Genomic DNA, 24,984 nt, shown 5'->3' on the forward strand with positions numbered 1-24,984 from the left:
TCGCTCCAAGATGGCAGATAGGGTCTGGGGCTGGAGCAGGAGGAGAGAGCCCCAGAGCTGGTCGTGAGGCTGGAGGGACCCAGAGCCTCGGTGTCCTCTCGGGTGCCGACGATGACGAGACACTTCCCGGTCCCCCAAAAGGAAGGGGGGGGGGGTGAGGAAGGCCCGGCGGGGCAGAGGAGCGAGGGGCAGGGGTATGCTCGAGGGGAGCAGGTGGGGGGCACCCCTGCCAGGTAGCCCCAAACTCAGAGACCAAGGCCCCGCTCCCTGGGTAGGGGCGGCTGCGGGGACCTGGCAGTCCAAGGGGGAACGCGTCCCCCAGAGGACACAGTGTCTGTTGGGGCTGGCTTCCGCCACCTCTTCCCCCCCTAGATCAGCTTCTCCTCCTTCTGCGACGAGTTCAACTTCTCCGTCTGTCTCTCATCCTCGGCCGCTGCCGCCTCCTCCCCTGTCTCCGGCTTCCTGCCTGGGGCCGGGGTGTCCCCGGCGATGGTCCCCAGGACTTTGGTGCTGTGCTCCTGAGCTTTGGCCCTGAGGGCGGCAATGCTGTTTTCTCTCAGTTCCTCCTGGGAAATGGTGGTTTTGGGATCCGGGCCCCTCTCTTCCTTGTCACCCTTGTCAAGCTTGGGCAGGGCCTGGCGCTCCACCTCCGTCTTCCTCCCCGCCTCAGCCGCTGCCTCCAGAGACTTTTTGTGCATCCCTAAAAAGAATTGTTGGTATTCGGGTTTAGAAAAGCGCCTGGGCATGGGAAAGCCATCTTGAACTGAAAACAGCAAAGATAAAGAGAGGCCAGAATTAAGGAAAAGCAGAAACCCTCGCTTCATGCAGCAGTCATGGCGAGCCGCTCGCTCTGGCCCCCGCGCAAGGGCAGCCCAGGCAAGGCAGCTGCCTGCTGGGGCAGCCCAGCATCCGTGGCCCCTCGGGGCTGCCCCCGAAGGTCTATAATTACTTTCCCCTTCATTTCTCTGTGTGAACCTAAAGCTAACTTGTCCTCGCATGGGGAGGAGAGTCTCAGACAGCAGCACAGTTGCCTGAGCTTCACCAAGGCTGGGCAAGGAGATCCCCCATTGCCTATTTCTCTATCAACCTGCTCCTCACACAACCCTCCCCTCTGCCTCTAGCAGTTTCACACAGATAGAAGGACAGAACAGCCCGTCATCAAGATGCTAGACACTAGTTTTGGGGCAGAACCAGCCTGAAAGGTCAGAAAGTGGGAAGCAAAGAGCAGGAGTGTGGTAGGGTAGCTGCCACCTCCATGTCTGCACAGAAAACCAAGCGAAACCAGGCAGAAATGCAGCTCCCCCAGGTACCAAGAGCAGGAGGAGGCAGCAGTGTGTTCCCCCTGGGATTTGGGGCAAGGAGAGTACGTTTGGGGGTCCCGGCACCCCAGACAGCATCATGGGGCTGGGAGAGTCAGACTGGGATGACCTCCTGCTTTGGGCAAGGGTGGGAACCCCTGCTCCAGGGCTGGGCATGAGAAATGCCCGTGCCACAGGAGTCAAAGGCTAACACCAGCCTGAGCATGGGGGGCAAATTCCTGCCCCAGCCAGAAACTGCAGGTCAGGATCCAAGGACCAGCAGGGATTTGGGATGAGTGGTGAGACCCTATTGACAACGGCTGTTGGGGGACAGGGGGGGCGGAGGGCGGCAGGGCGGGGGGACCTCACCCTGCTGCCCTCCACCCGTGTTTTTGACATGGCTCCGGTTTCTTCCTCGCATCCCCCCCATTTCATCTCGACCCACTTGCCATCCCTCACAAAGGCGGCTGCTCTCTTACCCAGGAGCCAAGGAGCGCAGGATTCCATGATGCCATCCTTGGCAGACTTGAGGATAGACTCGGGCAGTGGGATGGAGTGACGCACCATGGCACCGTAGAGCCCGTACTCAGCCATCACGCTGCTCCTGCCCCAGCACTTCTCCCTCTTCCGCCATTTGGCTCGGCGGTTCTGGAACCAAACCTGGGGCGGGCGACAAGGCAGGACATGGGGTTTTTGGGGAGAGAAGGTGTGTCGGTCCCCTTCCCGCATGGGAACACACATATGCTCGTGCAGTGGGATGAAGGCAGATGCGTGGATGCTCATCCTGAAAGCACTGCGACCTCTTCCCCATGCAGCAGCCGCCAGGTAACTCTCCCTCCCTCCCTTACAGGAGCGGCAAGGGCCAAGCTTGAGAGCAGGTCCCATCCCTCTCCGCAGGATGTAATTAATTTGCCATCGCAGCGCCTTTTTCTAGTGGCTTTTGGCTCTCATGCCTGGGATTTTCTTTCATTATTTACTGGGTGTCTGAGCTGCGGCAGGGGGCTGTGGGCAGCGGTGCCTGCAGGGAGGGCTGGGATGGGGGCGGATGCTCGGGAAAGGCGGGAGAAGGGGGAAGCTGATCTGTGCGCTTCGCCCTGAATTCCCAGTTTGAAAAGCCCCTCATCTTCTCAGAAAATTGGCAGAATAATCTCTGAGCTGTGACCTGGGGGGCAGCGAGCAGAGAGGCGGGTGGCGATGGGGGGGTATGCTCGCAGAAATCTATTAGCGCTCTCTCTCTGATTTCCATTCCTCTTGTCTCCCTCGTCCTCCTCCCTCCCCGGCTCCCCTCCCTTTCTGCCGAGCAGAGGCATCAGCTTTAGATGAAAAATTGCTCGAGGTCTATTCAGAAGGAGGCAAAGGAAGAGTCAGCCCCAGGGGCAGCCCAGGCCTGATTGAAAAATAAGTTAATTTCAGTTTGAATCGATGGGCCTCAGGCACTGAAATATCACGGGAAATTAAAGCAGCTGGTCCCCAGGGAACCACGCCATTGACCTGCGCTAATTAATGCCATGGAGTTACCAGGCCCCTCTCGGAGAGGCAGCCCCTCCCTCCCCACGGACACCCCAAACACCTCCTCATTTAACTAATTAGACTCACAGAAAATTGGGTGTTAATTTGTTTAGGATTTTTTTTTCTTTTCTTTTTTTTCCCCTCCCTTTCCCGGAAAGTACACGGCAGAATGGAAATGAATGGCGGGGTCTCGCTGGCAGATGGATGCTCGGGGTCACTCCGCAATCTTCTCCGACTTGATTGCTTGATTAGGTCGTTAGCACATTAAAAAAAAAAATTGCTTGCCGTCTGGCGCTGGCCTGATGAGTGGGATGAGGCGGGAATCGCCTGGGTAATTTATCTTTTTATACTGCAAAGAATTTGATTTCAATCTGCAGATATATGGAGGTGCCTTTGACACCTGTTTAACATTACAGAGCTGACAGCTTAACCCTCTCTTGTCCCCAACGCCCATAGCCGTGGGGGAGCTCAGGCTGCAGTGGGGAGCACTGGGGGACTGGGGCACACCCCCAGCTCTGCTGTAGGGACCACGAGACTGATACTGCAGAGTGATATCCTCCTCTCAGCTGGCAAGGCAAGCTCACCTCTTCCACCTGTGCAGAGGGGAACTGCCCAGCACCAAAACTGTATGGGGACAGAGCTGCCGGGTAGGCAGGTGGCTTGCTAGTGCTGGTGACAGCCAACCTTGGCTGTTTCTGGGAGCCTGGCCAGCCTGGCCCCGCAGACAGCTCTGCAGGGTGGGTGGGGTGGTGGTCCCAGTGGCTGTGATCCCAGCTTCTCCCAGCAGAAGACACTCTGTGCATGTCAGAGGGGATTTTACAGCCAGCCTGCTTCACCACACGTCACCTCCTCTGCATGATAAACAGCCTGATTTACACTTCCATACTGCCGACATGTAACCCCTGGACCATGGATGGCTGCAAATGCACCGGGGCCTGAGCAAGGACCCTCAGGAGCGTACAGCTTCCTCTCTCTGCCTACTCCTCCATGCCTGCGTGACACACGGGCTTGCTCCGTGGTCGTGCAGTCAGCAGGATGCTGGCAAGGTCTCTCACTTCAGGCCATGCGCTCCTCCCACCCCCAGAGCCCAGTGGGCAGACCAGAGGGGACTGGCACACTCCCTCTCCAACCTCAGCACAAACCCCTGTGGTTCCTTCTCGCCCACCAGACCGGGGTGGTGGGGCAGCCACCCCCAACACCTCCATGCTGCGAGGGGGCAGCTTGACCCACCAGGGTCAGGAGAGGGATCCTGCCTGTTCTGCCCTGGATAAACCAGTACAGTTACGTCCCTCACCGCAGAGCTCCTCTATCTCCCTTGGCTTCAGAGAGAAATTCCTGCACAACCCAAGGGCCGGAGCCTGCAAATCTGCCTTGGTTTGGGGCTGCAGTGATACCTTTCCACGTACCCAGAGCGGCTTGCAGGGCTGGGCTCTGCACAGCTGGTTTTGTCACCAGTTGCCACACCTGGGATCTCAGCCAGGAATAGGTTTTTCCATCAAGTACCAAGTGGGCAACTTTTTAAACTCTCCTCAATCCTCTTTTATCCAGGTGCCTCTTCACTAATGCTTTCACCACCTCTCCCTTTCCCCTTGCTCCTGCCTTGATGCCCCAAACATCTTCCCCCATGCCTCATGCTCCCCTGCCCTTCTCCCTGCCCAGGTCTCAGCCTGCCCCAGTGCTGCCCACTGCCACTAAACCTGCTGCCTTGGAGCATCCCCTTTCCTGTGGCAGGGCCACGCAAATGCCAGAGCCAGCAGAAGCTTTGCCAGCTGGCAGTCCAATTTTGACTAGAGCTGGTGGAAAATTTTCAATCAAAAAATGCTGATTCAATCACACAGGAAAAACTGCTTCCGGCCAGTGGAAGTGTAATCAAAATTATCTATGACTTTCTTCTGAATGCTGTATTTTAATCTCGGCCGCCTAAGACATGCAAAATCTATGCTTTAAAGCCAAATGGGAAAATCAAAATGACAGGAACACCTCAGTAAGATCATTCTGAGACTTCCCAAACTAATTTTTGTCATTTGATGGGAATTTCCTCTTAGTTTTGACTAGGAAAAAGGAAAGTTTGAAATCCGAGAATTTCTAGCAGAACAGAAATCAGGAGGACTGACCATCTTGCTTTAATACCAGGAACCATATCTTCATTTCAGGCATGAAGTTGAGTGAAACCAATGGTACTCAGTACTGAATATTGCTGGGATCAGACCCCAGCCCAGCACCTCTGCCACAAGCCCATCCCAAGGAGCATGGAGGGAAGAGCTCCAGCACTGGCAGTCCCCATGCCATTTCAGATCAGCAGAATTATTCCCCATGGTCCATTCTCAGGATTTTGCCCTCATTTAGATGGCTCCATCAGTGGGACTTTCTTCTGGGAGGAGATCTCACTGCTTTCTTCAAATTTCTTGATGTGTTGCCAAAATTTTCCTGTGCTTTGATTCTGAGCTGAATTACGCACCAGCTTTAGTAATTCTGAGGTATTTTCAGCGGTGTTGGTACATCGGCCACAACTTCCAAATAGGCAGTTATTTATTATTGCCACCTCATTTTTCCTGAAGAGGGTTTCACCCTTACACTTACATTTACTTGTGGTTATGGTATTCCGTGTCTTCTTTGGCTGCTTGTTGTTTTTGCTTGGAGATATCTACTCTACAACTTCCTCTGGCTCTGTAACATTCAGTCTGCTTCAAGCAATGTTTAGGTTTGTCCATGTTTCCTCTTGCCGCTTCACATTATGTGGATCGGCTCAGCTTTGTGAAATACTTTATTGAAGTGGCTGTGTACCATGCACCTTCCTTCTCACTTGCTTTCATCTGGTTCTCCATTGCACAGCCCCTCAGGGTACAATGAAAAGATTGTGTTTGTGCTTCCACACTTCACAAGCAGTGGTGAAAACCCCCGAGTAATTTTAGACTGAAACACATCAGATGTTTGTGCAAAGCTATCACAATCTGATGCACAGAGGTGTCTTTTGGACCAATGTGCTACATCTTAAGATGATCTACACATGATCACACAAGCACCCTCTGTGAAACATAGGAAGCTTGTTCCAGGAACCCTATCCTCAAAAAATGGACAACAGAGTAAAGAGGACAGGTTTGTCTTGCTATCCACCAGATGTGTTAGCATCTAAGTTCAGCCCATGCATGCATATTTGCTGTTTAGCAGCCCAAAGCCCTCTCCTGGTCTGCTCCTGAGGCTCTACAAGCGCCACCCTTGGCACACCAAGGGCTGGATCTGTGGTGGTCACTGCCATGGCCGAGCTGGGGGCAGCAGCCAAAGCATGCCTCTGACAAGGCTGCCAGACACCCTCCGCCCACTGGCAGCAGGATAAGATGATGCTCACTGCACACTGCATGCTGCAAGTTGGGTATGCCTGCACAGCCTGCAGAAACTGCAGGCTCTTCTATAACCAGGGGTTTTGGTCCTTTAGGCATAGAAAAGCTGCAAGACAAAAACCTGTCACCTTGCAAAACCTGCTCTCAATATGCAGCAGGCAAATAGAGGGTGATAACATAACACCTTGCTCAGAGAGGATCTGCCCATCAACTCAATCCCTATCATTTGGTCAGAGCTGAGCATCACACTCTAACCCCGCTGGGCACATCACATTGACACTGGCTCCTCCAAGAGCAGCCACAGCCTATGAACCAAGATAGCAGCAAACGCCAGCACCTTCAGTGCCATCTCCTGGATCCTCGTTCCATATGCCTGTTCTTCTGAGGCCCTCTCACCAAAATCAGTATTGCAAAGCCTTATAAATGGGGATGTTTCTAACCGTAATCATCGTCTAATTCTCACCCTCGGTGCCCGCTGCCCAAACCAGTAAAAGTTGAGGCACTGTGCTCGACCACAAGGTTGCAGTGTTTTGGAGTCAAGACTGGCAAGGTTATTCTTGCCAGTTTCCTCCTCTGAATCACAAATGATGACCGATACTTCTTCGGATTATTGATGATGCAGAAGAGCAAATTGTAGTAGGAGGAATCTCTCATTTTGCAAAGGGATGTGAGACTCAATGTGTCCTTGTTATCCGCATTCATCATATTAGTTAGTTTGTTTACCTAATCAGCTCCTGAAACATTGTCTGCTAAAGAGAGAAATCTCCCCGAGGTTGGCCATGAGCCAGGAATCTGAATTAGCAAAGGGCTCTTTTAAGGCATCTAGGGTGTTACTGTGTATTGTTTCTGTATTGTTTCAACCTAAAATTTTCACTGGTTACACTCATTTTCTCGGCTGCTACTTTCCAAGCTGGGGCACACAGACAGGAGAATTGGTAGTGCCCTTTTTTGTCTTTGTAATAAAAAAATGTTATTTTCCCTGCCCAAGCATTCCTCATCTCTTAAAGGAAGATTCCAAGCTAGATAATGGGAAATTTTTCCTTCACTAAATCTCACATACTGCCTTTGACATAGCATTTCAACAGGGGCCTTTCAAGTAACAAGCTTTATGGAGCACAAGATGGTCCCAGCCCAAAGCAGCGCATGCTGAAATGTCCACTAGATGGCCACAAGCAAATGCATGTCCACACATGCACAGACACATAGACACACCAGCACTTGCCCCACCAGCACATGCCTTTGCACACGGCTGTTGGCAAACCAGCAACTAAGGCAAGGGACAAAATCCCAAGTCCACTCAGCAGCAACACTGAGACTATCTCCCCTGCCCAGGGACTAACAGGCATATCTTCTTTGCTCTCTGACAATTCCCGTGGTGCAAACCTTCAGCTTCAGGGAGCTGAACTGTCGCTCTGTATGATCCCTGCAGAGAAGCCATTTCTGATACTGAGCTCTTCAAGTGAGAACACAGCAGAGAAACCCTGTGCTGCCCAGCCAGGCAGCCTGGGAGCTTTCTGGACTTCTCCTGTGACACTGCCTTGGGTTGTAATCTGCTGTCATGGTCCCACCTGATGTGATGGTGCTAATGGCTTTCTGACCCAACACACTCATGTCCATCCAGCACCACACTCTTCTCCCAGGGATCCAGCCATCTCGGGCTGAACTGTGCAGAAGCTGAACTTCTCACATTCATCCACCAGATCTCTTCCCTCTGTGGCATTTACTGCCATGGGAAACATCCAGGCATCTACACCAACACGCTGTAGTTGCTTATGTTCCTTTCCCCACCGCACTGCTCTGGACAGATCCTGTCACCTCACTGTATGCACAGCAAAGCACTGGCACAGAGAAGCTCTGTTCCTCAGTGCAAGCTCTTCACACCTCTGCCTGCATACTGGTTTCCCCTGTCCTGGACTAGAAAAACCTGCTATCCCTCTCACAGCAGAACGCTGCTCCTAAAATCATGCCCAGTGGCATACCTGCCACTTCCCCAGTTGAAGCCCTTTGGTGGGTCCAGCTGCAGACCAGAGAACACCTCCAGCTCACCTCCATGCCCAGGGCCCTGCTGCCGTCTCAACATTCAGTTCCTCCTTACAGCCACACATCTGCCTTTCTACCTTCTTCCTTCCCAACCCAAGACTCTACAATGAGAGCAGTCAAAACAAAAACCTCCTCTGAAAAAATAGCAATGTCCTCATCTTAGTATGGGACAGGGCCAGTGGCCCTGGCTGGGTTCAGTCTGAGGATGGTAGCACTGCAAAGAAAAGCCTCATATCTTCCTCGGAGCATGTCCCCATCGGCACTCAGGGGCCCTGGAGCTTTATAATGAATTGCCACAGGAGTGTAGGGTATAACCAGGTCCTGGGGCTTCCCCAAACACCTCCTCTGTAGCAACCACCCCAGGAAAGCTTCCTGTCCCCAGGCTGCTGGTAGAGACTGCACCACTTGTGTATGCCTGGAAATGGTTTATTGCTGTCTTTTCAAATGTAATGTCAAAATTATTGGCACCATTTATAGTGGCATCACTTTCTATGGCTGGTGTAAAGTGGGTATGAAGTTAAATGAGAGCAGTAAAGATTGCACATGGGCTGCATGGCTGATCGCAGGACTCATCATCCCTCCTCTTACTAAACACTGGGAAAGAGCTTTCTGAGCTCACATTAGAAAGAGCAATTCTCATACAGAGCATGGCAAGAGCCCTTACTGGTAATAGCTGGCGTCATGTCTGACCTACTCAGCTAAGAGGTCCAACCAGACGTACCGAGATGAGCTGTAAGATGGTACTCATCCCTCTCGAGCAAAGACATGATGGTTCATCCAAGCCTGGGTCTCCTCTAAGCTAAACTAGCACAGGGGATACTTTGAATACAGGCTCAATATGGCACCCAGCAAAAATGTACATGCTATTACCATGCCACCCATCCTGCAGGCGAGGCCTGCCTCTGAATCCTGCTCTTAAAAGCACTATGTGAGCCAAGTACAGCTACTTGTTGCAATTTATACGTAGCCAAAGCTGTAAAACCCCTCTCGACCAGGGAACATGTCTTAAACTCTGTCCCCTTGGCCAATCTGGGGTTTTCACCTGGCCTTGCCACCTCATGTGGCGACATGTTTTCTCACTTGCTGTTACCTTCAAAAAGTGGAGAACTTCATCAGGTGCAGGGCTCCCATCTTCCCAAAATAAAACAAGTGCGCACACGATGTGCATGATAGGTATAGCGAGATCAGTGGTTCAGCACACAGTTGGTCTGTGCAATACATCTGCACAGCAAATGCGTCCCTGAGACATTGACTTCATCATGGTCAGACTATGATGCCAGCTGACCAGCAGCTCAGCTGGAGCTACAGCCCCATATAGGCTGCCAGGTGCTGGGACATGGCAGATAAACACCCAAATTCCTCTTTTCCTAACATGCTGATTGAAAAACAGGAAAAACATCAGGGTTGTGGGTGCATGATAGTCACAGAAAAGCTGGCAAGATTGTTCCCATCATCCTAGTCCACACAAACCCAGGGAGACATTTGTCATCATCACAAAGGGTGATACTGCACATCCATCCTTTGAGTGCTCACAATGCCTGGCTCCATTAACCAAGCTGCTATCCTGCCTGTATAACTTCATTTTGCCTCCTTTTCCCTCTCTAACACTGTTCTGCAGGTCCTCTGGCACAGAGGAAACCTTAGCATAGGTCTTCATAAACATCCATATGCAATGCACTCTGTGAACAAGCGGGGACACACCATATTACCACCTTCATGTTAAAGCAAGGTGAGTCAGGGCAGTCAGAGGAGAAATGTAACATCCCCCTCATGATGCCTTTCAATGGGCACCAAAATCAGAGCTTAGGATGCCAGCCTTCCTCAAAGGCTGTGGAGCGTTGCCTGTGCTCTGGGGCTGTCCCTTGCATGCCAGAAGCAGCTGCATGTTGCCTTTTCGTTTATCGGTACACACAGAGCGAAGGGCAAAGGTGCACTCTGGCCTTCTCCACAAAAAAACGCAGGAGCCAAAGGCTGTGCCCCAGCAGGAGATGGTGTCTGCAGCACCACCTGGTGCCCACCATTTCCCAGGATAAGGCTCAAGCCCATCCCTGGGTGCGTGGGGACAGCCCGCAAAGTCCCCCTTGAAGGCTACAGTGCAGGCTCACCAATGCACGGGAACTCTTGGTGCGTTGAAGCATTAGCTGGAAGATATCTACAGAAATGTATTATGTATTGTAAAATGTTGTAACGTTGTAGGAAGTTTCCATGCAGCAGCTTGGACTGAGCATCAAAAGCAGAAAGTTGCAGTCCTTTACAATCTTCCCTTAGGAAGATACATGGTAAGGACGGTGTTTCCAATTCCTTGACTCATGCAGTAAGAGGTATCTAATCACCCAACCTCAGCAAATCCTTCACTGGGCTCTCTTGACTCTGGGGAAGGAGGAGGACCACCAGAGCCAAAGAGCAGGCCAGAATAGCAGTCTGTCCCCTGACCACCCAAGAGGTCAGGACTGGCAGTTATGTTGGCTGCACTGGGGTGGCCCTTCAGCACTCTACTCCTACCATGTGTCCACTCCTGGCTCTAAATGTTCCTCAGCTCTCTGTACCCTTAACCTTCTTTGGTTAATTCATGACTCCATGAGTTTTCATACGACACCTTACAGCTGCAGAAGACTCATGCTCCAGGCACTGGCTGCTGCTGTGCCACTGACGCCTGCAGCCAACATTGTCAGCTCGGGCTAGTGCACAGCACAGTGACCTGCAGATCTGGTGACACACAACATGCTTGTGGACGCTGCTCGCACCAGGGCAGCTCATCTGAGCTCACCAGGACATTCCCAGGTATCCTGTATGCTTAGCCCACCCAAGCTAAGATCTCCCAGAAAGGGACCCTCTCTCAGTTGTCACTTAGCCACTGAAGCCTTGATCTCAGTCATGGTCATCATGTAAGTTCAACAAGTTGATCCAATCAACTAACAAATGGTGGGGTGCTGTAGTGACAGTCATGGGAGACTCTGAGTTGGAAGGATGGCAGTGAAGCCAAAGATGCGAAGGGACCTAGAGATAACAGAAATACCTGATGGACATAAAACAAATTATCTTGGAATGGACATCGCTGGCACGTCTGGCTAAGAGGAGTGACCAGCACACATACTCATCATGTACATTTACATGGATGGGTTGGCTAGATCCTTCCAAGGGTTTGTTTCCCAACAACACTCACAGTTCAGCCTCCCTCTGGGCGAGCCAAGCAGTGCCTTTAGAGAGGAAAGGGTAGCATGGATGAGAAGGTATTTCCCCCAGTGGCATACCCTGCAGACCCCACAGCTGCAGGTGAGCCAGAGCTTCCCAGAGGCATGGGTGGGCAGCCTGGCTGCACTGGCCTGGCTGAACACCACTGGTACGGGCTAACCCAGCCTGCAAAGTGCTGCTGCTTATCCACATTGTAGCAGGTCAGCTCCAACAGCCGGGCAGGACTCAGTCAGTAGGTTACTTCTAGACCACGAAGGGGACATAATCCCCATGTTTATGAACACGCACCATGCGTGCCATGGGCCCTTATACAAGTCACAGGAAGGTGACCAGGTATAAGCAATGTTTCACTTGCATTCCCTTGCTATGAGTTTGGAGAGAAAGCTGCAGCTGAAAGCTCTAATAACTACCAGGCAAAGTTTCAGCTCTGCCTTTGCTCAGACGGTCGGGAGCCTAACAGAAACCCACTGAAACAGAAAGTGGGGAGAAAACCGTGCTTCTCACACCAGGCAGGTGCTAAACTGAACATCTGTTGCTGCTCTTAGGGCTGTGCTGCTCAGAGTAGACAGGAGAGCGCCTAATGCCTTCTCACAGCCTCTGATGAAGGTGGTCTCTGGAAGCCACCTTTGCTGTAGGATATTGTAGCAACAGTTTGTTTTCCAACTCAGGTTCTCTTTTCTGCTCCACAGAAGGACCTGCCAGCCTCGCATATAGGGAGATCAGGGTCATCTGTAAGTCTGTTGAGGACTAGGCTTCTCAACAGCTTGGTGCATGAGGGAGATGGTAGTATTATTTTATACTTCTGCAGAGGCCTGTGCAAAACCTGGCTCACAGAACACCCACAAAGAAGGACAATGTAAAGGCAGAGGAGGTTCGTGCTGCCAGAGAAGAATGAGAAGAACTTATTGAGATCTATCAGGGTAAAAGATAAACAGTACAGAGAAAAACAGATCCATTAAGAAATAAAGGGGAGAGTAAATTAACCGTGTCTCTAAAGTGCCTGTGTTATTGAACTGTTAAAAAAATCTCTATTCAAAATCAGGAAAGGAGGAAAACTTTATGATAAAGGGTCATTAAAGGAAAACCTGAACACACAACACTCAGCTGGTCCCTCTGTCAGGCATCCTAAGGCTGGAGGGGAATTAACTATTGAACTTGCTGGGCTGCCCAATTATTTTTTAAAAAATCAGTTGTAGAAAACTGCAGCAGTATCAGGGGAGAGAAAAGAAAGTTCATCATTAAAAGAAGGAGTGAATGCAAGTGTTCCCAGCACACAGATTTAGGGTAGCATTTCCAGAAGAGCTTAAGTGATCAAGGAATCACAGTGCCTAGGCTAACTCAGAGAAGTGTTACCCTTAAACTACTGTTGTTAAGAAAACAGGGGGATAAATGAGGGGAAGACAGTCTGAGTTGCCACAGCCTGGCATTAAAGCCTGCAGAGCCATTCCTCATTGTCCTGGCCACAATGGGGAAAGTCCTTGACAAGGCACTCTCCAGCAGTGGGCTACGGCATTATTTTGTTGCCTGCCTATCTTTCCTCTCGCGGGGAGCTTGAGTGCCCCAACACTTGAAGGTATCTGACCCTCAGTGATGGTCTCCCCAAACCATGGAGAGAACAAAGGAAGGAGCTGTCACTGCAAAGCCCCATTTCCCTCCCGATACTGTGGAGGAGCACACCAAAACCACACTGTCCCTGATGGGGACATGCTGTGACAGCCACAAACATCTTGCAAGAAACAGAGCAGAAGGCAAGGACAGTCAAGTTTGGTTTTATTTGTCTTCCTGTCCCATTTAGAAAATTGGTCAGTGGCTGAAGCAACTCAGGGACTGAACATAGAGGGATAAAGCAGTACCTGGGTATACAAAATATTCATAACCCTATACCTCCATCTCTGCACTAAAAAACACCTTTTAAACTGCACCTACAGCCCCAGCTGTAGCAGCGTAAATCCCACAAGCTGGGCAGGTAACCTGCATGATCTAGCAATGAGCAGGAGAGTCCCCATTTCACAGTAAGCTGAAGAGATGTTCCCGGCCCTCCATTTTCCTTCCTGTCTCCTGCCACATTTTTTTCTTCTGTCCAAAGGCGTGCAGTAAGACTTTTCAGACAGTAATCCCTTCGGGAAGGCTTGCCGGGGCCCCAGCTCTTGCCCATCACCCAGCCCCTCTGTCTGCAGCTCTGGTAATTAACTTGTAAACAAAGTTCTAGCACATGGACTGAAAACAGGCCATAGATAAAGGGTAATGAAAACACTCCATTACAGAAAGGGCCAAATTAAATAACTCTTAATTGAAAAATGGAAATTAATATGAATTTAGATCAACTAAACAAGCACGTTATTGAAGAGGCAGCAAAGTGGATGAACTCCTCACATACCAATTAAAGACATGGAGGCAGAGATGCACCATACGCCATGAGAAACACTCATAACAATATTCTCATCAAGCCAGTAAGTTTGATTAGTTTTATTACTCTCACTTGTACACTTCCTACATTTCTAAAAGCATAGGGGAAGTTAATGACACTTATCTGGTATCATACTGCTGTGGCTTGCCCCAGTGCTCAGGAATTATTGGCAAAGGTAGCCAGCATTTGCTGCTCAGCTCTATTTCATGATTAACCTCTTGCAGGGCTTGCAGGGTTCTTAAAAAAAATTAAGATATTGAAATGGTTGGCTCAGACAGCAGCAACACTTTCAGCTTCTCCATCACCTTGGTAATCTACCTCCAACCACACTAATCACTCTGGTAACTTCCCTCCAGCAACATGATCTCCCCGAACATGCTGTATAGAGATACAGGTGGGAAGTCGCTGGCACTGTGCCTCATGCTGCCCTTTCTCCCAAGCGTGAGAGTCGCCCAAAGTTTTAGCTAGAATAGACAGGTCCTCACTTCTTATTGAGAGTAATAGTGACAAGCATAAGCTTAGAAAAACCAACACCACCACTACTTTCTGCAGCACTAAGAAATCCCTTGGCGGCCATTCCAGGCACAGGTTCAGGAAAGATCAGCAACTGCATGGAGCAATCATCCCCATTCCACACTTACACCATGGGATTAGGACTACAATTCACTCTGCAGCAAGCAAGAAAAGCTGACAGGAGGGGGAGAAGCCAGGGCTGCTAAAGCTGCATAAAGCCAATTTTTTCCTTCATACTTTCTATCATGGTTCCTGAGGGGACGCTGCAGATTCACTCCTGAGCTCCTGCTCAGTGCAATACAGGTTCCTCAGGGCTTTCCAAATTACGTTCACCTCTAAATACAGAACATTTATGCAAAACTGACGCAAGGTAAGCATCTCGTTCTGGAAAAATAATCTTGGTACAAATGCTTCCCTCCAAATGACCACCCCTCCCAATTCCTACATCCCCATTCAACTCCTAAACTGGCCACACAGTGTTACTGAAATGTGTTAATCTGATAGCAGCTAAAACAATACATATTCAATTAGACTTTTAGTTGGCTTTGTTTTGTTTTTAGCCAAAATGGACCTCTTAGCTGCCTGACAAAGCTTGCTGGATACACAGACTATCCCCACTCCTCACATAGAGCACCAGCATCTCCTTGGGGTTCCTTTTGCTTACATAAGCAATTTTATTTGTCCCAAAATTCTTCATCCATGTAATTATCATACAATCATTTAACAACAAGAACTGACAATTTTTAGCACTTTTATTCTCTTTTTTTAATTGATTAGTTCCCTTAAAAGGTGAATCTAGTGTCCCCACAATGGCAGTCAGGATCTTATTTTTTGAAAATACTGAACTGATTAATCGATTTGTTTGATCAGTAAGAGACATACATCAGTAATGACAAACATACACAGTCATTTCAATAATCCCAAATCAAACTGTTACTGAGCTTTAATATTGTAGATACTGGGTCTTTAAAGCCTGGAACTGTCACATACTAATAAATTCAATAGGTGTAACTTATCTAAAATCTACACATTACACCTAAGAGTATGTTACGAGAAACACACTGATTTAAGCCAGGTGTCAGAATACTTGTCAGCTTGAGGCCATTTTGAGTACTTCAAGTTGTCTATTAAGGATGTACGTCCCCACAGGAATCTACTTACCTCACCTGGATTTTACAGAACAGTCTGGGTTTATTGTAATAGCAGCACTTCAACTCTTCTGAATATTCTTTCAAATACATTACTTAACATAGTCTTTTTCAAGTATCTTGCCAAATGGCCACAGTGACATCTGGTCTGACTTGTGCAAAGTGTCTCACTAGGAAAATTAAATTCTTTTCCCACATTACACAACGGGAGGATGCTCATGTTCCTTCCAGGAGCAGCCAGCTCAATATGGAAGGAAGATGCATGCAATGTGAAAGAGTGCTGCCTTGAAAAAAAAATACACATTCATCTTCTCTTTAAATGGAGGATTTGAATATTTTTTCCTGAATTCAATGTTCTCTCAAACCAATAACTTTCTTGGCCTCTGATGGCTATTTGTAGTGTTCTGCTGAAGGTTTTACATGCAAGCAGTTCCTATATATCATTCTCTCAATTGTACTCTTTGAATTTCACTTTCATATCGAATTTCATAGGTGATTTACTTTCTCTTTGACTACTACCTCCTGAGAAATAATTCCATGAATGAAAATAAGGGGTAGATATCACTCTTAGGTGTGGATCCAGTGGGAACCCACATGAAATGCTGTGAAAGTCCACAGTATGTGATGCTCACAACAATCTTAGAAAACACTTTCATTAATGACCTACAAGAGGGAGAGAACAATATTGAACAATGGGAGGAACTGCAAGCTACAATGAAAATGTAAAAATATAGAGCTCCCTTGAGCAGATAGAAACTCATGCAAGGAAAAAAAAATACAATGATGTGAAATTATAAATATTATGAAGAAGGGAATAAAGATTAATTGTCAGCTGTCTTTTTCAAGGGGCATTAAATGATGCTAATAGATTGAAAGCAAGATTTACTTCACTTGTGCAGTTCTGCTGCAGAATGTCTTGCTGAGGGATATTAAGATATTTACATGTGTTCAAAATCCCAGGAGGCTGTCAAAGTACTCACTAAGTATCACTAGACAGATGCCCTGCTCTCATACTCTTCTTTAACATCCACTTCTTGCCAGTGCCAGAGCAGGTTGGGCTGTATTATGCTTGTTAGCCAAAGTTAATAAAGTGCCATACGAAACCCAGAAGACTGAAGGGAAAATCCTGAGGATAAAAAAAATCTGTCTAAAAAACCTGAAGTGACTGAATTAGATAAATAGAAACAAATATGGAGGCAAGTAGACCAGTGCTAATCCAAGGCTGCTTCTGCAAGGACTCAGAAGTCCAGCTGAACTGGTGTGAACACACCCAGTGTGCAGCTGTAGGCATGTGGTCCCTTATCTCCAGGAAGACTGACAGGCAGGATGGGCTTCACAGAAGAACAACCACATGATTAAGAGACTAGCGTGTGATTTATGAAGAATGATTTAAGAAAAGATCTTCACAGCTTGCTTAAGTGATGAAGAAAACCAGAAGTGACAGCCAGAAGAAATAGCTTAGATTTATTTAAAGAGTGTGAACATCATAACAAGGGAGAAAGAATTAGGGTCATACAAAAGGGGCTGAAGTTGAAAAGGAACATGAGGTGAAATATCAAGAAGCATGACCAGGGCTGGGAATCATCTTGTCACGGCTTGTGACACACAAAAAAGTATGGACAAGGAAACTCCATAGAAGATGTGGTAAGGGACAAGCGGGTGCTGACCCACTGGAAAGATCAGTGGTGCTCAAGACTCCTATGTGACCTTGATGCTCACCCTGGCAGGGTGCTCATGCTCACACACAACAGACACCACAGAAATTCTGCTGTTTCTCATCATTTCCCCTTTCAGGATAAGCAAAAGTGTTACTCACAAACACTTTCTCCTGGAATACATGTGCCATTAGCAACACCTGATATTCAGAACAGCCACACCATGGGGTGCTTCTGCTGTCCAAGTTTAACCTGATCTCTAGGGCAGAAGGGTCACAGTAAGGAGCACTCCTAGGTTTAAAAATTCTGCAATACAGAAGAGTAGACAGTTGTTCCTTAGCCAGCTGCAGAATGACATGCTGGCAGCAAGTCAGTGACAGCTAAGACTTGTTAGCCACTATTTCACTCCCAAATCAGATAAAACACTGAGACTCAGCACTAGAAGGATGCTCCAGATGCTGAAGCAGTACATGCAGTGTCCAGCTCTGTGCTGTCTGCCATAACATCTCCTCCGCCTCATGTGTAGTGAAGGCCCTCAGCTCTGGCCAGAGAAATGGTGCCTCTGCAGTTCAACATATACTGTGTCACTGAACCTCTTCCTTGGAAAGGCCCTTTATGGGAAATCAAAGGATCTTCTTCCCAGCCCAGCATCAGACGGTGGGCGCAGGCAACACTAAACTCCCAACAGCTCTCTCCTCTCTTGACTTGATGTCCTACAAGGTCACAAGTGGAGAAGTGACCTTCCATCCATCTCACTCTCTAGAGGCAAAGCATCAGGGCCTGTTGCTCAGAGCAAAATCCTAATGCATCAGGTAGGATTTCAGATGATGGGCCATTATTTCTGAAGACCAGTGGAAATCCTGTCAGCATGCGGGCTATCTACAAGCTGTTAGGTCAGCAGGAGCCCTGCCAACACAACAGGATAAGAAGCCCAACTTTCTTTTATAAAAATGTCACTCTTGATTGAGCACAAGAATGAGGGTGGTGAGGGTGGCTCAGGACTGAGGAAAAAAGGGCTGCCCTTTCGTTTGGGAGGATATCCCTGTCCCTGCACAGGGTCATGCCTCAGCAGCTTCCAGCATCCACGTTATCTTGCTAAATGCCCTCTGAGCTACCTTCCAAACCCAAGAGGGAGCAGCCTCCTGGGCAGTCTCTTTAGTAAAAAAAGAACACAGGCTGAAGGAACAGATCAGCGGGTGCTGGGCACGCAGGAGGGACTGAGCAGAAGGAGGAACCAGGGAAACCAGGACCCTCCCAACACCACGTGGCAGTCAGGCCAATGCCTCTTGTAGAAACTGCTATGCACCAGCCACAGAGGTCAGCCACTGCCACTGTGCAGGGGACCAGGCCAGTTTAATGCCCAGCCAGCCAAGAAATATCATCTGCACCAGCAAAAATGGGTTCAAGGCTTGGCGATTACAGCACAGTGCCTCGTGCAGCAACCTGATGGGAGCGGGGCATGGGGAGGAGAGAGGCACCAGGAGCTGCTGGAGTCCACCCTTGTGAATGTCATGTTTGATCTGTCCAGGCACATCTGTGCCTCCCACGCTGTACACAGCCGCTCTAAGTCTTCTCTGGCTTTTTGGGCTGTAACGATTGCTTGCATACTGGCTGCCATGCACACCAAAGGCTGGTGCTGGCACAGCCCTGTGGCTCAGGCTGCTCTTACCACCGGAGGATTCACCACACAGTGGCGATACCCCACACAGCCTCATTCTACCTCCTCACAGTGGCACAACAGGACTGGCATGCAATTAAACCCCAAACATTAAAAATCATTAACAAAAAATTATCCCCAGAAACTTTCAGGGAAGCTTCACTCGAGGAGGCAAATGCAGTGAATGTGCAGAGATGGTACAAACACCTCACTGGGACTCACCTATCATTCCCACGCTGCGGTCCTAACCACAGCGGTACTAGCTGCCTACGACATCCCTGTGCATCCTCCTGTGCCCAAAAGAGCAGAGATGACTCTCTCCCTCCCACACTGCCCACCCAGACCCAGTCTCCAGGAGGCTCTCTTCTTGCCTATACCACTAAGATCTCAAAACGCTGCGGTCTTTCCTTGCACACCAGTTTCCCTTCAATGATTTAGGATTCCCTCTGTTACATGCCCCCCGAATCACCAGTACCACACACCATGTACAGCACACATCGACATACAAACACCAAATACAAATCTGCCAGGAACAGCTGATCTGGCTGCCTGCCCATCGAGACCAGGGGAGTGGACAGCCTGGGGAGGTTTATTCAGAGCAATGTCAGCCTTCCCATGCCGCTACCTTTTCTTCAGGGAGGGATGAACGTGGCTGAGAGGAGCAGGATAAGGGGTTCCGAGAGATATGATTACCTGTATCCTGTCTTCTGGCAACTCTGTTTTCATGGCCAACATCTCTCTAGCATATACGTCAGGATAGTGGGCCTCATTGAAGGCCTTTTCCAGCTCCTCCAGTTGGTAGGATGTGAAGATTGTCCTGAGGGAAGTAAAACTCTTTGATCAAAAAACAGAAGAAGCAGCAGCAAAGATGATGAAGAGTCAAAGAAATGGACACAGAAGCTAGAGAAACCTGGGTAACCTGCTAAGGCACAGCTTTCCCTCATCTCCTGTGCTTCTGTGCACAAAAGGTCAGGTGCCAGGGTGAAAGGAGAACCAGAAAATGCCAGAAGACAGCGCTTTAAACAGTTACAAATCACCTTCCCTTTCAGGGACTTGCCTCTGGAGACGGTCCCTCCCCAGCAGCGAGCACCCGCAACCAGCAGCGATGGCAACTGTTCTCACATCTCGGACTCTGCTGCCTCTTGTAAGGATCGTGGGGGTGTCCTTATCCCTCACCCCCCCTATAACAGCGCACCCACCCCTGGCCTGGCTTAAAACCAACTCCCCCTCCTCCTCTCGCATCCAGAGGTTTCTTAACCCTTTGATAGTCACGCTGAGATAAAGCAGCAGCCCCTCAGCGCCCCGTCTGGAGGGGTGCTGAGCCCTTCTCCAGCTGCTGGTCCTTAGCCTCTTCAATCTCCACGAGTAAATAATCCTCCCCTGGAGCCCCGATCCTCCATCCTCGGCTGAATCCTCCAAAGGTTTTAACCATTCTGCTCCCCGCTGCTTTTCACCAGTCCTTCCCCACGAGAGCCAGTGCCAGCTCCCTTCCTCTGCCTTTACCCTGGTTGCTTCCACTCCGATATCCCATTAGCTGCTCCCTGCCAGTTTGCATTACCCCATTATCCTCTGGAAATCCTCCTGGACTGCCCTGGGCGGGCAGCAGCCCAACCTGCCTCTGCGCAGCCAGTTCTCAGCTCGGGACAACCAGATTGAAAAATCAGCAGCTGGAAAGCCGAGACGGATGAAAGCCCTTCTCCAGGGGATGGATGAGAGGTCTCGGACCACTTCCACTCCCCCGAGGGTTAAAACTCCCACCCTCCAACGGCCCCCCCCTCCCCCTACACAAAATGCAATTTTTTATAAAAACTAACAACACTCCAATGGCAAAAAAACCCCAATCAACGAATTGCAGCATTTGTTCAAGGTAAATGTATAAATATACTATCCAACTAAGCAGCATGTAGCTCCCAGAAGGGGGAAGGAAAAAGGAAAAAAAAATCTTTTTCTAAAAAAAATCCAAATTTCAGAAAAGACCTGCAATTCCAGAGAGCATAAACAGAAAATCTCAGAAATATCCTCCGCTATTCAGAATCGAAAGGATTCCACCAGATCGATAACATTACTAACAAAAGCAGCATGCAAATGCAAGGGACCTGCCTGCAATCAAAACCCCTTCTTTAAATTCACTCCTAAATCCATTCGCTTTTCAAACAGTTTTCCTTCAGCTCTGACAAATCTGTGAACTCTAGGGACAACAGACACACATTAACTCGTGTATTTTTCTCTCTCTGGGACCCTAGGAAAAATTATTGCAATTTTGATCCGGTTTAGATTTCAAGAATTCCCCTCCACCCTCCCGACAAGAGTGCCAAAGACCAGCAAGGCTCACTGGCAGGAGGGTTTTGCCTGACATTCAGCTGAAGTTTTCCCCTTTTACCTCTCATCCCTGGGTAGCCCCTGTCCCTTTTGCAATACACAATCCACCATCCCTTTTGGTGTTTCTATTCTGCAGCTATTTGCAGACTATTAGCTTGTCATCTCCCAGCCCTTTCTTGGTACAACTAGAGGTCTTAACCATTTAGTACAGAATATACAACTACAGCTAAACGTTGCAGGTCTGTTTCTGTCTAGAACTGAAAATAAAACAAATCTGAATTTCGTTTCCTCTCTCCCATCCAGACCATGACCTGGACACCAGCCCCTGCTGCGTTTTCACCCAGCCCTGTCCAGTCCACAAAGAAAATGAACCCGTATTTACTCCAGAGCACCCAAACAGGGAGAATTTGCCTGGCGAGGGATCCTGGCTTTGGGATGAACCCTCCAGACCAAGCCTCCTGTTGCACGCATAGCAGGACGTCTCCTGGGATAGTCGGTCTCCTTCCACCCCGCATCCTGCTAAGCTTTCACTGGGGCATCTTTTAATCCACCCTTCCTGCATCGTGGCAGGATTGATTTAATTATTCCTAAATCACCCTCTGTGGATGGTGTCTGGCCTTCCTTTGTCCTGACTCTCCGGCCACAGCAATGCCAGAACCCAGCACGGGATTTTTCGTTTCTGTTTATAAGGCGCAGACTATCCAACTCCATTTTAACTGTGGGAGAAGTCAGGCAAGGTCTATTACCCTGACTGTTCCCGAGGGGAAACCAAATCCCCTCTGGATCTCCCAAAGTGGATCTCCATTTCTTTAACCAATTCTCCAGCCTTCTTCAGCTTTTCTGCAGGCTGTGGTTGATTCCCAACTATTTAGTCTATTGGCAAAACATTTATTTACAGGTAATACAATGTTTAAATCATTGATAGAAATTCTCTCTTGCTGACAGCCAATATTAAGATGGCTATGCGCGAAGCAGGGGACGTTTTTGATGATTTCGGAGAGGTTGATGATTTTTTTTTTCCCCCTGAACACCGGTGATCCACATCCCACCCGAACACTCACAGGCTGCTCGGGCTTGCGGCTCGGCATAGCTGGGTCCGGAGCCAGAAAAATTAAATAAAATGACACCTGTGGCCGATCCCCTCTCTCCCTAAAGTCCCCAAATCCGATTTTGGACAGGGAGAAGGAAAAAAGGAAAGGGCCCGGGGGAGAAGCCGCAAGGGCGCGGGGCTCTCCGGCGGCCGCTGCCGGGAGGGGTATTTCGCTCCGTGGCGGCGGGGCTCTGCGCTGCCGGTGCCCGGGGGAGGGAGGCGGCGGGAGCCGGCGGGGTGGCGGCCGCTAGCTTACCTGTGCCGCCTCTTCTTTCGTTTCTTGCTCTGGTTTAGGGAGGATTTGGACATTTTCCGGTCGCTGGAGGAGACATCCTCGGAATCTGCGGAGAGACAGGCAGCGGCCGTGGGCCGGGGCTCCCTCCCCACCGGGGACCCCCGGGCAGGGCCGGGCCCGTCGGCTCCGCTCCCTCCGGCGGCTCCGGCCGAAGGTTTCGTTGCGATCGCGCCGCGGACGGGGCCGCGCCGCCGGCCGCTTCCTCCAGCCCGGCGCGGCCCCAGCGCTGCTCCCGGTCCCGGTCCCGGTCCCAGCGCCGGTCCCGGTCCGGGCGGCTCGGGGCGATCCGCCCCCGCCAGGGAAGGCTCCGGGCCGGGACCGGGCTCTCGCTCTCCTCTCTCTGCCCCCGGAGTCGTTTGCTGGGGCTGCTGTTGTCTCGCTGCTAAAATGCAGAGCCCGGCAAGCACAACAAAACCGTAGGAAAATGGGGGAGCTGCAGCCCCCTGCCCGCGGCCGGGCACCCTCGGCCGCCTGCCCCAGCCCGGGGATCCCGGACTTCCCCGCAGAAACACCGGAGCGGGGAGGGAAAAATTGATGCTCATGGAGCTACCAGAAAAAAAAAAACAAAGAAAAAGAAAAAAATCCCAGGAAGAGCCGGTGTCCGTCCGCGGCCCCCCCCCCCCTCCCCAGGGGTGCCCCGGCCGGGGGGTGTTAAGGGCAGGGCGGCGCCGCCTTTGCCCCGAAGGAGCAGCCGAAGGAGGGAACCGGGAGCCGCATTTCGATGCGCGCCGTTGTGCCCCGCGGCTGCCGGGGCCGGCCCCGCGCTCCGGCCCCGCTCCTGCCCGCGGCGCCCCGCCACCCGCCCGGCCCCGGCGCCGCGCTGCCCGGCGGGCCGTGGTGCGGGCGGGGGCGGCGGGCACCGCCCGGGCCGGGCACCGCGTCAGACGGCGCCGGCCGCTCCCGGGAGGAGGCTGGGGGTTGTCCCGGGGGCCGCGGCCGGGGCCGGGGCCGGGCGCTGCTGCCTGCCGCTCCGGGGGGACCCGAGGCGGCCTGGGAGCGGGGCCCGCGGGCAGGGTTGCGGGCGGCTGCTGCCGTCTAGGAAAGGGATGCCGCGGGAGCGGCCCCTAATTCCCCGGCAACGAGTTGGGGCCGCCGGGGCCGCGGAGGGGCCGCTCCGCCGGGGCTCCGCGCACCCCCGGGCCGGGCGCCCCCGGCCGCGCCATCACACCGCGGCCGCAGCCCCGGACGGCGCGGGGGGGGGAATACGGTCCCGCCCGGCCGCCCTTCCCCTCCTCTTCCTCCTCGGGACCGAAACGAAATCGCCTTCCCGCCGCCGGGCAGCGGGCCTCCCGCCGGGGCGCCGGGTGCCGGGGGCGGTCGGCGGCGCTGGCGGGGCGCGGCGGGGTCCCCGGGGGCCGGGGACGTGCCTACCTGAGCTGGCCGTCTGGCTGCTGTCCAGCTGCCCGGGGGCCCGGGCCAGGGGCTGCAGGTGGACGCTCTGGGGGTCGGAGAGCACCTCCAGGAAAGTGGGCTGGGTGTAGAAGCCGGGGATGCCGCCGGCCCCCAGCAGCCCCATGCCCACGCCGCCCACGCCGGCGGGGCTGAGCACGGAGCGGGCCGCCAGCAGGTGCCCGGCGGGCAGCGAGTCCAGGGCGGCCCGAGGGTGCGACGGCGGCTCCTTGTTCAAACCCAGGATCTCCTGGATGCCGAAGCCGGTGCAGCGGGGAGGGGTGGGCCCGGAGCTGGGCTTGGCCCCCGCCGCGGGGGGCGGCGGAGGCGGCGGCGGCGGGGCGGCGGGGGCGGCGGCGGCGGCCGCGCCGTCGGGCTTAGGCTTACCGGGCAGGCTGGGGGCCAGCGCCGCGCCCGCTTTGCCCGTCATGCTGCGGCCGGCGGTCCCTGGTGCCCGCTCCGGGAATGCCTGGGAGCCCCCGGCTCAGGCCCCTTTTATCCGCCCAGCCGGGAGCCCGAGCGGGGTCAGAGCCGCGCAGCCAATCACAGGGGCCAGCCGCGATTAGGGATGCCAAAAAGCCGGCACCGGCGGCGGCGGGGCCGCTGCTCGGCGGGCTGGGGCCGGTGCCCGCCGGCGGGCTGTGGGCCGCCGCCGCCGCCCGCCCCCGCGCCGAGAAGGGCCGCCCCGGCGGGGCAGGTCCCGGCCCCGCTTCGCCTCCAGCCGCGCTGGGGGAGGTGGGCTCGGGGAGGGACGGAGGCATCCGTGCTTCCCTAAGCACGGCTCCCGCCTGGCCGCGCAGGGCGCGGGGCACCGGCCCCGGAGGAGAGACGCGCGAAACTGCCGTGCCCGAAAACGCCGGCGTCGCCGGCTTTCTTGCTCAGCCCGTGTGCGGAGGTAGAGACGGGTCAGCAGGGAGATACGGGTGCGCGGAGGAAACCTAAGGATTGAAGCCGAGCTGTGTTCCTTGAAAGCGCGGAGCTGGAAGCATCGGATTTTGGAGAAACGTCTGGCTTCACGCCATCAGAGGTGGCGAAATAGCTGCTTGGACTCCCGAGACACCCCTGCCCACGAGCACAGTGTCAGAGCCACACAGTTCTGCAGGAACTGAGAGCGCCTTTTGCCACCCGTGGGCA

General features: G+C 52.0%; 1 protein-coding gene across 1 annotated transcript; it reads right to left on the reverse strand.

Annotated features, from left to right (window-relative positions):
• Positions 1-368: 368 nt before the first annotated feature.
• VSX2 (visual system homeobox 2) lies at positions 369-24,280 on the reverse strand. The gene is made up of 5 exons (XM_075031093.1): positions 23,833-24,280; positions 22,423-22,507; positions 19,451-19,574; positions 1,778-1,958; positions 369-700 (listed from the first exon to the last, which is right to left on the reverse strand). The coding sequence occupies exons 1-5, from the start codon at positions 24,278-24,280 to the stop codon at positions 369-371; spliced, it is 1,170 nt and encodes a 389-aa protein (XP_074887194.1).
• Between the last annotated feature and the right edge of the window lie 704 nt (positions 24,281-24,984).

Source organism: Buteo buteo, chromosome 6 (assembly GCF_964188355.1).
Source record: "Buteo buteo chromosome 6, bButBut1.hap1.1, whole genome shotgun sequence".
Taxonomy (NCBI): Eukaryota; Metazoa; Chordata; class Aves; order Accipitriformes; family Accipitridae; genus Buteo; species Buteo buteo.